This window comes from Pteropus vampyrus, unplaced genomic scaffold (genome assembly GCF_000151845.1).
Source record: "Pteropus vampyrus isolate Shadow unplaced genomic scaffold, Pvam_2.0 Scaffold276, whole genome shotgun sequence".
NCBI lineage: Eukaryota > Metazoa > Chordata > Mammalia > Chiroptera > Pteropodidae > Pteropus > Pteropus vampyrus.
The window spans coordinates 424901-437813 of record NW_011889057.1 but is presented as its reverse complement, the minus strand read 5'-3'; the positions used below and the strand labels follow the sequence as shown (position 1 = coordinate 437813).

The 12913-nt window shown below is 35.4% G+C and overlaps 1 protein-coding gene and 1 pseudogene across 1 annotated transcript; one reads left to right on the top strand and one right to left on the bottom strand.

Moving 5' to 3' along the window:
* The first annotated feature begins 1977 nt into the window (after positions 1 to 1977).
* Positions 1978 to 11249, top strand: LOC105302561 (17-beta-hydroxysteroid dehydrogenase type 6). Its single transcript, XM_011375637.2, is given in 4 exon segments — positions 1978 to 2290; positions 6319 to 6598; positions 9330 to 9493; positions 10999 to 11249. Coding segments are annotated over 4 exon segments (975 nt in total). The 3' UTR covers positions 11217 to 11249.
* Positions 11250 to 11523: 274 nt separating this feature from the next.
* Positions 11524 to 11642, bottom strand: LOC111729724 (annotated as a pseudogene).
* Between the last annotated feature and the right edge of the window lie 1271 nt (positions 11643 to 12913).

Sequence of the window (12913 nt, the reverse complement as noted above, 5' to 3'; positions counted from 1 at the left end):
GGGTGAGACTGAAAGTTTCAACCAGTTCTACCAATGTAGGACTCTACTGGGCAATCTTTGCTCCTGGACTCCACATCATCCAGGCTGAGATTTTCTTAGGGCTGAATTGAGGTTTAAGGATCTTCCTCTCAAATCTTCCTTCCTTTTCTCTCTCTCCTTTCTGAGGTGTCACACCTGCATTACCACCTACTCCTGCACTCTCTTTTTTATTTTACAGGTGTTTCCCCCCGTGAGTCTCTTGCATGTCTAATTCTGTCTTGGCATCTGAACCAGCACACAAGGATAAGACAAGACCTGCTTTATAGGGTTATTGTGAGAGTTCAATAAGTTAATATATGTGAAATGTTTAAAACAGGGCCTGATATACAGCAAGTGCTATGTGAGTTTAGCTGCTATTATTATTATATTATTATTCTTTAGGTCTCAACTTATATTTTACTCTCTCCAGGAAACATCTCAGATCTCCCTAGACTGGCTTAGAAGCCTCTCCTGAGTGCTCCAAAAGCATCTTGCCTGTACTTCTATTATGTTGCATTGTTTTCTTGTCAGTCTTCATACTTAGACTGTGAATTCAATGAACAATGGAATCTTGTTTTTTTCACTGTTAAGCATCAATGTCTAACATTGTATCTCAGATGGTGAATTGATGGTCGTTGAATGAAAATGATGATTCAGCAGAGTCTTAACAGATGCGTGTTATCTGCCAAATGGGTGAGGGCTGGGAAAGAAGGAATTGTAGAGAGAATTGTGTATTGAGACATGAAAAGCCTGTATTCTTTGGGGTACTGAAAGTTGCTTGTTATGGCTGAAGAGTAAGGCACAAGGGAGGTGTGTAAAAGAGAAGGCTAAGGAGGAGGTCAAAGCCCAGAGCACTGGGGAGGCTCTTTAAAATTTAAAAATTTTTACTTTTTAAAACATTTTATTTTTCAATTAGAGTTGACATTCAATATTATTCTATATTAGTTCAGGTGTACGGTATAGTGGTTAGACATTTATATAATTTACGAAACTGGGAAGGCTTTAATGCCAAGCTAATGCAGGCCTTGTGGTATAGGCTTTATGATGTCATAGTGGGTCCACACCCATCTTTGATCTCTACCTGTGTCTTTTTGAATCATATGTTAGTTCAGCCAACACCAAAAATGGGGGCTTTTTCTCCAGAACTGCATATGGAAATGTAGGCATCTCTAAACACTCATTTCAACAATGTATCTGATTGGTATCTACATTTATAAACTGCTTTGGCTGCCATATCTCATCCAAACTGGGGTCTCATAACTGATCTCTACCTTCATCACACCCCCATTTAATCTACCCTCCACTTCCACTGTGAGACAGAGCTTTCTAAAGCTACATCTGTCCATTTTACTCTTTATTTTGTTACCTTCTAACAGCACACTAGTTGCCTACAGGATAAGTGCAGCCCAGAAGACCCTTCATGGTCTGGCCTTTCACTCCCTCATCTCTCATTTCTTCCTCTGTATGCTGTTGTACTGCACCATGCTAAACTCCTTGTAGGTCTCAGGAGTGTAATGCTACTCACCACTGCACTCATATTCACATAGTTGCTGTCTGGAATATCTTCTCATCCTTGTCTACTTTTTGAACTCTTACCGATCCTGCAGGAAGTAGTTGCAAAATCCCTGCCTCTGGAAGCTGTTACTGTCTTTATAGGCAGTAGGTCATCCTTTTATTTTATTTATTTATTTTTTTTTTGCAGCCTCATTAGACTGTGTATGTACTTCTGTTAATGGTACCCACTACACTGCACTGCATTTGTTTGGTTACCTCCCCGACTCCCTTCTCTAGACTGTGGCTCCTTGAGGGTAGGACCAAATTTTAGTTAATATGGCGTTCTCAGTACCTAGTGTAATGCCTGGAACCTTGTAAATATTCAATAGATACTGGCTAAAAAAAAAGAAGAAATAAAATGAAAGCTCTTTTCTTTCTTTTGAAGGGGAAGGAGTTCCCCTCACGATGTGGCTGTACCTAGTGACTATCATAGGCCTGTACTACCTTATGCATTGGTACAGGGAGAGGCAGATGGTGAGTCACCTCCAAGACAAGTATGTCTTCATCACGGGCTGTGACTCGGGCTTTGGGAACCTGCTGGCCAGGCAGCTAGACCTGCGAGGCCTGTGGGTGCTGGCTGCGTGTCTGACGGAGAAGGGGACCGAACAGCTGAGGGGCCTGACGTCAGACAGGCTGGAGACAGTGATCCTGGATGTCACCAAGACGGAGAGCATCACTGCAGCCACCCAGTGGGTGAAGGAGCATGTTGGGGATAGAGGTATGGAGAATTATTTTTCTTTTTTCATGACTTAGGCATGAAGATATTAAAGTCTTGTAAATCAATCAATCAATCTCACAAGCTGGGCTTAAAAAGCTGGTTTTGTCATTTGAAGGACAGTTATGATCTTTTGCAGTGTTTCATTTCCTTAACAATATTTACATTGAAAAATGAGCCAAATAGATTTGAGGCCATTATCTGACCTTACAAGTGGAGTGTTTATAACCACACTTCTTTATGTTTGAAGAATTTTCAAGATATTCTTAAGAAACCAACTATTTTTCCCTTGGCTATCATTTAAAATACAGGCATTCCTTGAAGTCAGCCTTTGTTCCTCTTCTTTATAAAAATTTCTTTTTCATTTAAATTTTTTTCTAATTAATAGATTGTATTTCTTAGAGCAGTTATAGGTTTACAGAAAAATTAAGCAGAAAATACAGAGTTCTCATATACAACCCTCACTTAGTTTTTCCTGTAATTAACATCTTGCATTTAATTACATGTGTGATACATTTATAACATTTGAAGAACTAATATTGATACATTATTATTAACTAAAGTTCATAGATTACATTAGGGTCCAGTTTGTATTGTATAGTTCTATGGGTTTTGCAAATGTAAAATATCATGTATCCACCATCATAGTACAATATGGATAGTTTCATTGCCCTAAAAATCCTGTGCACCACCTATTTATCGTCTCCTCCCGCACCCCAAACCCTGGCAACTAGTGATCTTTTTTATTGTCTCTACAGTTTTGCCTTTTTCCAAATGTCATATAGTTGGAACCATATTGTATATAGCCTTTTAGGTTGGCCTGTTTAATTTAGCAACATGCATTTAAAGTACCTTATGTCTTTCTGTGACTTGATAGCTCATTTCTTTTTATCACTGAATAATATTCCATTGTATGTAACATTCCATTGTATGTATCTTTATCCATTCACCTGTTGAAAGATGTCTTGGTTGTTTTCAATTTTTGACAATTATAGATAAATCCTCTTCTGTAAGTTCCATTTTCTGTGGATATTATCCAAGTCCTCTTTGATCCCCTCTTCTCCCTTCTTCTTGTGTTATGATTCAATAGATCCTATTAATTAGACTTCCTAAGTATCTCTTCTCTCTGGGAGTTGCAAACTAGTGATACAATTGTTTTCTTTAGGTTGCAGAATGTATAATTTTTTAAAAATTTACTTTTAATTTGAAATTTATTTTAAAATTTACTTTAAAATATTACTTCCTATCTGAGGATATACCTCAGGCAGAGTCAGGAATTTTGGGTATTTATAACCTCTGTCCTGTGTATAGCAGTTTATTAAAATTGCATTTTTATTGTTATTATTAATGTTATTATTTTTCCATCTGTTAGAGTGTGAGCTCCTTGAGGACATGGGCCTCTCTTATTCATTATTGTATTTCCAGTTTCTGACATATTGACCGGTACTTGTTAAGAGCTCAACGAATGCTGAATGGATGCCGTTTACTTATAGTTTTATCAATTACCTTTATGCCCTTGCTTTCTAAATTATCTCTTGTTCCTCATACCTGAATTTCCAACTACTTGCTGGATTTCTCATCTGGAAATTCTGCTGGTGCCTCAAACTCATGAAATCTAAAGGAAGAATCTTATCTTGCTAGCTCCTCTTCACCAAATCTGCTTTTCTTTTCGGTCCTTCTCTCAGAGTAGTATATTTCTAATCCTTTGGTTATAAAGACTTGTTACGTCAGAGACTTTCCATCCTTATACTTTCAATTTTTTCATATCATCATCTTTTATATGGCTCTCTAATAAATAAATAGCATATAGCTAGAACAATTCATTCATTTACACTTACTTAATTATTGATACGTTCATTATTCCTACCATCTTATTTTGTGCTTTTAATTTGTCCTATTTTTCCTGTTTCTTTTCTCTTTTAAATTGATTGAATTTTTATTCTACCTTTTGATTACTAGATTGAAAGTTATATATTCTATTTCTATTTCTTTAGTAGTTCTTCTAGAAATTTTACTGCACGTTTTAATCTACCAAAGTATAAAATTAATAACTTTACTTTCTCTTGATCAATCCAAAGCCCTCAGAACACTTGAACTTCAATCAACCCTCTAACAGTTTTGCCATTGCTATTCTATTTTTTTATTACTCATTATTTTTATTTATTTTAGTTCTAATTTTTGGCTCTACAATATATAATCTTTGTTTAGATTTATCCCCCATTTGCCATTTTCTTTGTTCATCATTCCTTCTTGAATCTGCCTTCTAATATTGCTTTCCTTCTAACTGAATATATTCCTTAGAATTTAGAAGTGGTGTTTGGGGCAAAATCTCTCTCTTTTTTTTTCTTTTCTCTTCTTTTCTCTTCTCTTCTCTTCTTCTTCCTCTCTCTCTCTTTCTTTCTTTTACATTTCTTAAAATGTCTTTATTTTGCCCTCATTATTGAAAGATATTTTTGCTAGATAAGCCTTTCTAACTTTATAATTATTTTCTCTCAGCACATTGAAGATATTTCATTTTCTTGTGGCTCTTGTTACTGTTGATAAGCCAGTTGTCAGTTTAATTGTGTTACCTGGTGTAAATAATGTCTTTTTTTTTTCATTTAAGGATGTTCTCTTTCTTTGGTTTTACTAAAGCTTTATTTTAGTGTGTCTAGATGTGAAGTTCTTTATATTGCTTGGAATTTAGTTGGCTTCTTGAATCTATGGACTAGCGTCTTTTATGAATTCTGGAAAATTCTCGGCCCTTGTTACTTCAGATATTGCCTTTGTTCCATTTCCCTTCTTCTTTCTTTCTGCATCTAATTAGATACACGTTAGATGTTTTTACTTTATTATTGGATCTCTTTCACATTTTTCGTCTCTTTTTTTCATTGTGCTGCATTCTGCATATTTTCCTTTTTCTATGTTTCAGCTTACTACTTTCTCTTTTCCACTATGTCTATCTGCTATAAAATCTGTCTACGTAATTTCAGTTGTTAAACCTTTAATTTATAGAAGTTTTGTTAGGTTCTTTTCTAAATCTACTTGATCAATTTTATAATATTTTGTTTTTATTAATATTTTTGTCTTCTTTAATATTTGCAAAACCTTTATCTAATAAAAAAGACTTGTATTCAGAACATACAAAGAACACATATCTTAATTGTGAGAAAAACAGACCAATTCAAAATGGACCAAAGGTTGAATAGACATGTTCTTTATTAATGTTTTCAATCCCTTCCTTTATTTTAAAGTTATATTTAGCATGCATATTTTATATTATGTGTCAATTCTGGTATCTAAAGTCTTTGTGGGTCGTTTTCTGCTGTCTTGTTTTGCTGGTTCTTGAAAATGATACTTTGTTTCCTTGTATATGTAGTGATTTGTGACAATGAACTGCTGTTTTTCTTAGTAACCCTCTGGTGATTCCTTGAGGCCTGACATAAAGATTTCTCCAGAGAAGATGTATGTTTGCTTCTGGCAGGTGCCAGGGGGAACTCGGAAGCCATGGCCACCTTAAACCTAATTCTTGGCTTGAGATTTTTTGGACCACCAAGATAGTGTGAATTTGGCTATAAACTCTCATGAGCTGTATTTTGTGGTGATTAATTCCCCCTCTCTCCAACACCACAGTTCAAGACAGACAGTTTTACTTTAAGTCCTTTGGAAAGACTTTCTGTCTCACCCTTAAACTTGTAGTGTAGCCATTTAGGATCCCTGTTTAATGAAGAAAGTGTTTTTTATTGGACTCCCTTCCTGAGATAGATACTGGACTTATGTTTTTTGAGGCTGTAAATACTGAAGTTCAGGTGCACACTGGTTGGCAAATTTCCTCAAATCAAAAGCCAGCATCAGTGTTCTGTTTATTCTCTCTGGATTCCTGTCTTACTTTTTTGTCCTGAACTTCCTTATTAACCAATAGATATATTTTGTAAGATTAAAAAATATATTTTGTGTAGTATTTTTAGTTGTTTTTAGTGGGAAAATTGATCAAGCTAAACAGTCTGTCATTTTTGTCTGAAATTGAACTCCTGCTTTGATTTTTGTTTTAGGACTCTGGGGCTTGGTCAACAACGCAGGCATTTTTACCTCATTTGGCTATAGTGAGTGGGTGAAGATGGAGACCTCTGTGAACGTCCTTAAAGTGAACCTCATTGGTTTGATGGAGGTGACTTTGAGCATGCTTCCCTTGCTCAAAGCCACCTCTCCCTTGGTGAGGAGAGCACAGGGGAGGATTGTCAATTTCTCCAGCGTTCAGGGAAGAATTGCTTTCTATGGAGCAGCCTACTGTATCTCCAAGTATGGAGTAGAAGCTTTTTCCGATGTTCTGAGGTAATGCTCTTAAGTTAAAATAAAAACAACTATTGAGCACTTAAATATGTCTTAGATGTTGTGCTAATTGTTTTTACCTATGTTATCTTATTTTATCACTCCCTAAATCTTGATATGTAGATATTATTACTAGTCTGTTTTATTTAGGGAACCAAGGCTCAGACTTCAGTATCTTTCTCAAAGTTCATCTGCCACAACCAGGATTTGGCAGATCTGTGTTTTGACCCCAGGTCTTTGTCTCCTGCCACCACATCACACTTTTCAAGATTTATTCTTGATAAAATTTCATTTCTGAAGAGAGGGTGACTTTCTTTTCTCCTTAAAGTGAACCTATCCTTATCTCTCCATGGTGACTCTTTCTTTCTTAGTATATTTCTAATTATAATGGTATAAAATATTGCTACAGAAACTAGCAGAGGCTGACCTTAGGGCAGATTCATTTGAAAATGAGCTGTGAATATTGTAGGCACCATGTATTAATTTCCTATGGCTGCTGTAATAAATTACCACACGTAATTTATGGTTTATGATGACTTAAAATAACAAATATTTATTCTCTCACAGTTCTAGAGGCCAGAAGTCTGAAATCAATATCGCTGGGCCAAAATCAAGTTGTTGAAAGGGCCATGTTTCTTCTGAAGGCTTTAGGAGAGAGTCTATTACTTGCCTCTTCTAGCTTCTGGTGGCTGACAGCATTTCTTTGCTTTTGGCCACATTGCTCCAATCTCTACCTCCATGGTAACATTGCCTTCTCTTCTTCTGTTGGTCTTCAATCTGCTTCTGCCTCTCTTATAAGGATAGTTGTGATTACAGTTAGGGCGCACCCAGATAATCTAGCACAGTCTCTCTATCTCAAGACCTTACCTCAGTCATACCTGCAAAGTCTTTGCCATACAAGGTAACATTTACAGATTGCAGGGATTACGACCTGATATCTTTGGAGGCCATTATTTAACCTACCACACTCCATGACTGGTATATATTATTATAGTGTGCATATTTTATTACCTGCCTAGGAAGAGACTAAAGAAACAACTGAGGACAAGAGTTTTAACCATGAACAGTTACCTCTCCTGTCTTCTTGCCTACCTAGTGTCCTGTCTCCCCGCATGGGGCTGCTGCCTGCTGATCTACCACCACTCACAACTGGTATCTTAGACTCCTTGAGTCATTCCCAGACCAAGAGCAAATTTATGTCCTTTTCACATTCAAATCACTACTTAATGTCTTTAGAAAATTTCTGTTTGCCTTAATTTTGCTAATGAGAAACAGGAAAAGGAAGTGTTGTCCCACATTTGAGTTGGAATTTTAAAGGGGAATGGAGATATTGTGTGATGGGAATCAGAGTGAGAAAGCTGCAAAGGGAAGTGAAATTTAGAGGGCAGAGGCACCCCTGGCTTGCATAGCCCCTCTTCCAGAGCATATACAAGCACTTGGAGAATCTTTTTCTGAAGCTCTAACTTGGAAGGTTTTAGGTTTGGGTTTGATAAAGGAGGGTTTTCCTTTAGAACAGTGGTTCTTAACCTTTAGCATGTCTCAGAGCCACCTGGAGGGTTTGTTCAAACAGATTGTTGGGACTCACCCCCAGAGTTGCTGATTTAATAAGCCTGGATGGACTAGGGCCCAATAATTTGCCCTTCTAACAAGTTTCCAGATGCTGATGATGCTATTGATTTGGGGTTCACACTTTGAAAATCGCTCACTACTTTAGAGGGTCATGATGCTTTGTGTTTTACCTTATAATGGACCATCGTTTCAAACATTTCTCCTTGGCATTAGCTTGGGTTTCATCTTCTCCAGCAAGACTGCTTAAACCTATAGGTTAGAGAGCACCCGTCATCACCGTCCCCAGACTACCTAGATATATCTCTACCATGGTGCACAATATCACCTTACTTCACTTGGTGAAGGCAGCACTTAGCCCAGTGCCTGGTACATACTCAGCCCCTGATAAGTATTTCTGGAACTATTTGTTGGACTAATTTGAATATTTTGGAATGACCAATAACTTGTAATTTTAATGCCCACATCCTATTCTATTAATAGTCTCTTATAGTCTTAGAACACACTATAATTTTTCACAGGTCCATGCTTTTGTGTGTGTAATTCCCACTGTTTGATATTCTTCTCTTTCCATTTTTTCACTTGGAAATTTCCTCCTTAACCGTATAGTCTCAACTGAAATATTTTCTCCTCATTGAAGTGTTTCCTGACTCTCTCAGAAAATTTATCTGCATCCTCCTTTCTACTTATGTAGCCCTTTGAATACCTCTCCTTTATAATTCTTTTGAATCGTACTGCAATTATTTACTTATTTGTTGAACTCACCAATTGTGAGCTTTCTGAGGCGAGGAACTGAGTCTTAATTTTCTGATATTGCCCATGTAAAACACTTAGCATAGGAGCTGCCATAAAAATGCTAATTTTCTTTATTATTCTTTGTATTTTTCATGCCTCTAGTGTCTAGTACATGGTAGGTACTTAATAACTCTATCAAAAGAGTAGATGTAGACTTGAATGGTTATGGTAGTTTGTATAATCATGTCCCAATGTTGGACCTAGGGATGTTTAAAATTATAATTTTTTCCTCTCTATTTTATTATCCTTGAAAATATTCGGTAAAGATGTTTTTGTAAACTGTTTTGTTTTGTTTTGTTTGTTCTTCACTGAGAGCATTGAAATTGTGGTGTTCTTCAATCAAAGGAGTTAACTTGAGGTGTTTTTTTTTCAGGCGTGAACTTCAACATTTTGGAGTGAAGATCAGCATAATTGAAGCCAGCTTCTTCAGAACTTGAATGGCAGACACCCAGGCGTTCTTAAAAATAGCAAGGCAAATCTGCAATGAAGACCCTATGCATATTAAGGAGACCTATAGACAGAAGCTTTTTGATGAGTGTAAGCTTTTCTTTTGATAGGATGATGGACAACCTTGCTTGAGAAGGGGAAAAGAGGGTTGATGGAAAATGATTGGCAGATCCTTTGAGAACAAAGTTTCTTAAGCAAAGCTTTCTCAGTGCAGGTGTGGTTTGGGAAGATTCCAGTGCCTTCATGGATGGCTTGTTGATGGCTAGCTAAGGAACTACAGTTCCCAGTATGCCAGGGGCCAGCCATTGTCCTAAGTTCTTCCCCACCTAAAGTTTTAAACTGTATATTAAGGAATTTTTTACCCTTCATGGGTATATGTAGTTTGATAATAGAAATCAATAGGAAAATAGAATTTACTAAGTGACTATATGTAAAAGGAGGGAAATATGTATTTCATGGTATAAAAGTAGTTGAAATTGTCCATATTTGTCTATGGATTAGAATGATCTAGATCAGTGCTATCCAACAGAAATGTAATGAGAGCTGCATATGTAATCTTAAATATTTTAGCAGCCACTTGTAAAAAAGGAAAAGAAGGTGAAATGAATTTTAAGAAAATATTTTATTTAAGACAATGTATTCAAAATACTATCCTTTCAACATTTATTATCAATGTAAAAGTTATTAATAAGATATTTTCTATTCTTTGAAAATTGGTGTGTATTTTATACTTACAGCACGTCTCAACTTGGACCTTATGTTTTCATAGGAAATACTTTAAATTAATAAATTTATTAATTTACCAACAGCATTTTTCATAATAGCCCCAAAGTGGAAACAACTCAAATGTCTATCAACTGATGAATAGATAAACAAAATATGGTATAGCCATACAATGGAACATTATCTGGCAATAAAAAGGAATGGAGTACTGGTACATGCTACATATGAATAAACCTTCAAAACATTTTGCTTGGTAAAAGAAACCAGTCACAAAAGACCACAATGTATGATTCTATTTATATGAAATGTCCAGAAAAGGCAATCTATAGAAACAGAAAGTAGATTAGTGTTTGCCTAGGGCTAGGTTGGTTGACAAGAAAGGGAAGTGACTGCTAACGGGTATGGGTTTTTTTTGGGGGATGGTAAAACTTTACTAAACTTAGTTTGTGGTGATGGTTGCACAACTCTGAATATACTAAAGATCATTGATTTTTGCACTTTAAGTAGCTGAATTATATGGTACATGAATTATATCTCAATAAAGATGTTAAAAAAATTCCAACTGAATAAAGTAGATTCACATACCTATGTTGCTCCAAAGATACTTAAAAGTTTTCCAATAACAATATTGAGTTTTAAATTTTAAATTAATTAAGATTTTAAAATTCACTTTCAGTCACACTAGCCATATATTTAAGTGCTCAATAGCTACATTTGGGAAGTGGCTACCATACTGGGAAGCACAGATCTGATTGGCTTAACCCTTGTAGAAATTAGATGTATTTAGATTTATGTGATTGCATGCAAGATAATCTGAAAAGAAAAATACAAGGAGTAAGATTGCTGACCACCGTTTCTTTTTTTGTATACAGATTGCAATAATATCCAAACACTGCTATCGACTGGTAACACAAACCTGAACCTGGTCACTGCCTGCATGGAACATGCTCTGACATCTGTGTATCCCTGCACTCGATATTTAGCTGGAGGCCATGCTCAATTTTATTTCATCCCACTCTCTTATTTACCTACGTCACTGGCAGACTATATATTGACCAGCTCTTGGCCCAAATCAGCCCAGGCAGTCTAAAGAAAACTAGTTTGGCGGCTCTTGAAGTGAAGAAGATGGAAGTCTGAAATTGATTGTTAGTGTTTCAGTAATCCTTATTTAGAACTAGACTTTCTATAACAGTAAGCTTTAATGCCTAAATTAATTTATCTGGTGTCATCTTAGAACTAACCAGTTTATATGTCAGTTAACCAAAACTTACTCCTTTAGGCGATGAATCTTTATTATTTTAACTATTTTTTTTTTTTTTAGGTGAGGCAACCCTTGGTTGACCTCACAGATTGCAAGGGCTTTGTCAGCTTACAATTCCTTATTTTTTTATTTTTTACACCTACAGCACCTAGTATTCCTAGGTGGTGTCCCATCCAAGTACTAACCAGGCCTGACCCTGCTTAGCTTCTGAGATCAGATGAGATTGGGCTTGTTCAGGGTGGCATAGCCGTAGGCATTTTAACCATTTTTTGATGAGACTGTTTCCCAAATGCATCATTCTTCCTTGCTCTATTAAACAGATAGGCTGAAAACAATTTAACTTGTTTTGATGTTCTTTATGTAAGTGGATAGTGGTTCTGTGCTGTGATAACCTATTACTCAGGAACTACTGAGAAATATGTGGGTGTGTTTATCTATCCTTACTTAAATTGGTCTTTTGATAAATATTTCATCTTGCTTTCTCATCCCTGTTTGCCAGCTATTTTTGAATATACTTCTTCCTTAAAAAGAAATGATTTTAATTTTTTAAATCAAAATAATATACATATATAGTTAAAAATTCAGTTAACACTCAAAAGCTTAAAAGTGTAAAACAGTTCCCCACCTTTCATTGCTGCTCCTCAGAGGCAAATGATTTTAACTTTTAGCTATTTCTTCTGGTATTTACCTCTGTATTTCTAAATAATATACTGTTATTTCTTGATTGACTTCCTGTTAGGGCAAATGAGAATTTAGCTTTTTATACCACTTTCCTGACCATTTCCTGTATTCCTATAATTCTAATATTTTTTTATCACATTTTCAGTTAAATTAATAGAGTTTGCATTATTAAGTATGAATATTATTATACTGTTTAGTCGAATGTTTTTTTGTTTTATTACCAATGTTTTCCCTTGGAGTTAATTACTGCCTTGCTTTTTTACTTGCAAAGTTTTTTATTTGCTTTAATTTTTTTTTAGTTTTTCTCTCAGATGTCTCACTATCAATATTTTCTAGATAATTAAATAGATCATAACATTATTCATTCCATTTTAACAGGATCAGGCTTCGATTTAGTTGTCATTTCCCTTATTTAATCTATAATAGTTTCTTAACCTTTTAAAATCTTTTATGATTCTGATATTTTTGAAGAGTTTTGGCCAGGTATTTTGTAAAATGTCTCCCAGTTTGGATTGTATAATCTATTCTCATGATCAAAACCAGGTTATGAATTTTGGCAGATATGCCACAGAAGTGATTGTATCCCTTAGTGCATCATATCAGTAGGCACAGATGTCAGTTTACACCGTTATTGTTGATGGTATGTTTGAATGCTTGATTAAAGTAGAGTCCGCCAAGCTTCTCCATTGTAAGGGTAATTTTTTTTCCTTAACAATAAGTAATTTGTGAGGATATTTTGAGATTATATAAATGTCCTGTTCTCATCAAACTTTTACCTACTAATTTTATAATGATTAATGATTCTTTTTAAAATCAGTTATTACTATGATTGTTGCAAATTTTTA